Below are 2,040 nucleotides of genomic sequence, written 5' to 3'. Positions count from 1 at the left end.
TCACTTATGTATACTGATGAAAAATATTTAGCAAATAACCTGATGGTATCATCCATATTATTCGCAGAAATATTATCCAAAAATACTGAAAGGGGAATAATAGAACGATTAGATCTCAAAGATTTAATATAATTCCAAAACGACTTCGGGTTGATATTAATATTATTTTAAATTTTTAACAAATGATTTACATGAAATTGAAAAGACAATTTTTTACAATTACTACGTAAGTTAGAAAAAAATATGTAATCTGAATGTGAATTAGTTTATATTTTTTATGCGCCTGTCTTTTTAGTTTAATTAAATATCTCAAAATAGGATTGGACCGATATAAACTACGCGAATCATAATAATTTAATTTGATTTTAGGTACAAACATATCAAACGAATGGGATAAAATTTCATTTAGTTTAAGAACCGCTAAATCGACATTAAGATTTATCAAATTAGACATTAGATCAATGCTATTAAGAAACAGATTAACATCATTATAATTACATGCATTAAAATTAAAAACAACTGCACACGATGTTTCGGAAAGAAATTCAGGTGTAGAAATGGATAAAATAAAATCCAATGGTGGGTGATAAGAATCAATTAGCGGTTTAAGTGAACTAATTGTGTAGTATTCTTGGTGTGTTTCGGTATGAATCCTGGAATAATCTAACTTCAGTGTCATTTATTGATTCCAAATCACGTATGATGTTGTGTAACAAAGTTATGGCTTTCACAATATGGACTGCGCTTTCTACATTGGTTTCGATAGGTTTTTGCAGAATTCAGAATTTAGAGTTTATAGAACCAAACGAACATTCTACCACCATTCTTGCTCGAGATAAACGATAGTTATAATTATCTTTAGCATCGCCTTTAGTTGTTGTTTTTTCCGGAAATGGTCTCATTAAATATTTCTTTAGAGGAAATGCTGCATCCCCTAAGAGAACATAAGGAGTCTTGATACTGGAGCCCAGCAATAATTCATCTGTAGGTAATTTTAGTCGTCCCGTTTCTATAACATGCCTAAAGGGGCATTCATCAAAAACTCCTGCGTCATTTTCTTTACCATAGGAGCCCACGCTCACCATAACAAACTTATAATTTGCATCAGTTACAGCTAATAACCCGATTGAAAAGAAAGATTTATAGCAATGATACATGGAACCGGAGTTGCTTGGTTTTTTTATAAGTATGCGTTTTCCGTCAATACTTCCTAAACAGTTGGGGAATTGCCACCTGTCCCAGAAACCTTGCGCTATTTTTTTTAAATCATCTTCTGCTGGTTCAGGCATGTGTTTCGATAGTAATGTTGTCCATATAGTTTTACATACTTCTGAAACGATTGCGGCTATCGCCGATTTTTAAATTCTGATAGAGAAAGCGAGTTGCCGGAATTGTATGCCCGTGGCTAAGTATCTGAAATAATAATAAGTATATGTTTTCAAAGTAACTTAATTTCATCGATTTTATTGATTTATTAAATAAATACTATTATATTAATGATAGGTTAGGTCAAATTTTGTCAAAATTCGTAAAAATGACTCATTAGTTTATAAATTATTTTGAGCTAGAAATTAATAAAATTATTATTATATCTTTTTAAATTTAAGATTTTAAAATGTATTACAAGATTTATCATAAGTTTGTCTACTTTTATCAAAAAAAAAAAAAAAAAAAATAAAAATAAAAATATTTAATAGTGAGTCAAAATAAATTTTTATGAGCGTTTGAATTTCATATTTTTACATTTGATATTCACTCGATTTCTCATGTAGCGATTTTTTTATTTTGTTGTATTTCAAAAATGAATAACTGTAGATGCATGAAAAATTCACTGAGTTTATATTCTTAGTTTATATAAACCATACATTTTGAGAATATTTTGAATTATTTTGAGCTTTTTACGGACAAATTCAAATTTCATTTTTTTTAGTTTTTTTTTCTATAAATATCAATAAAATGTTCTTTGTTCAGTAAAAAAGCTTGAAAATTAATATAAGCCTCCTGATATATTGTTACAATAGCATTTGAAAAATATTAAAA

At 28.1% G+C, this 2,040-nt stretch overlaps 1 protein-coding gene across 1 annotated transcript; it reads right to left on the bottom strand.

The window, feature by feature from the left end:
- Positions 1–779: 779 nt before the first annotated feature.
- LOC112690905 lies at positions 780–1,289 on the bottom strand. Its single transcript, XM_025565011.1, has one exon. The coding sequence runs from the start codon at positions 1,287–1,289 to the stop codon at positions 780–782; it is 510 nt and encodes a 169-aa protein (XP_025420796.1).
- Positions 1,290–2,040: the final 751 nt, after the last annotated feature.

The sequence above is a fragment of the Sipha flava genome, unplaced genomic scaffold, assembly GCF_003268045.1.
Source record: "Sipha flava isolate LNK unplaced genomic scaffold, YSA_version1 526_pilon_pilon, whole genome shotgun sequence".
In the NCBI taxonomy this organism is placed as follows: Eukaryota; Metazoa; Arthropoda; class Insecta; order Hemiptera; family Aphididae; genus Sipha; species Sipha flava.
The sequence above is the reverse complement of the archived record's forward strand: the minus strand, read 5'-3'. Positions and strand labels throughout refer to the sequence as shown.

What these genes read in the sequence shown, in the direction of transcription:
- LOC112690905 (XM_025565011.1), bottom strand. Translation starts at nt 1,289, where the DNA reads ATGCCTGAACCAGCAGAAGATGATTTAAAAAAAATAGCGCAAGGTTTC.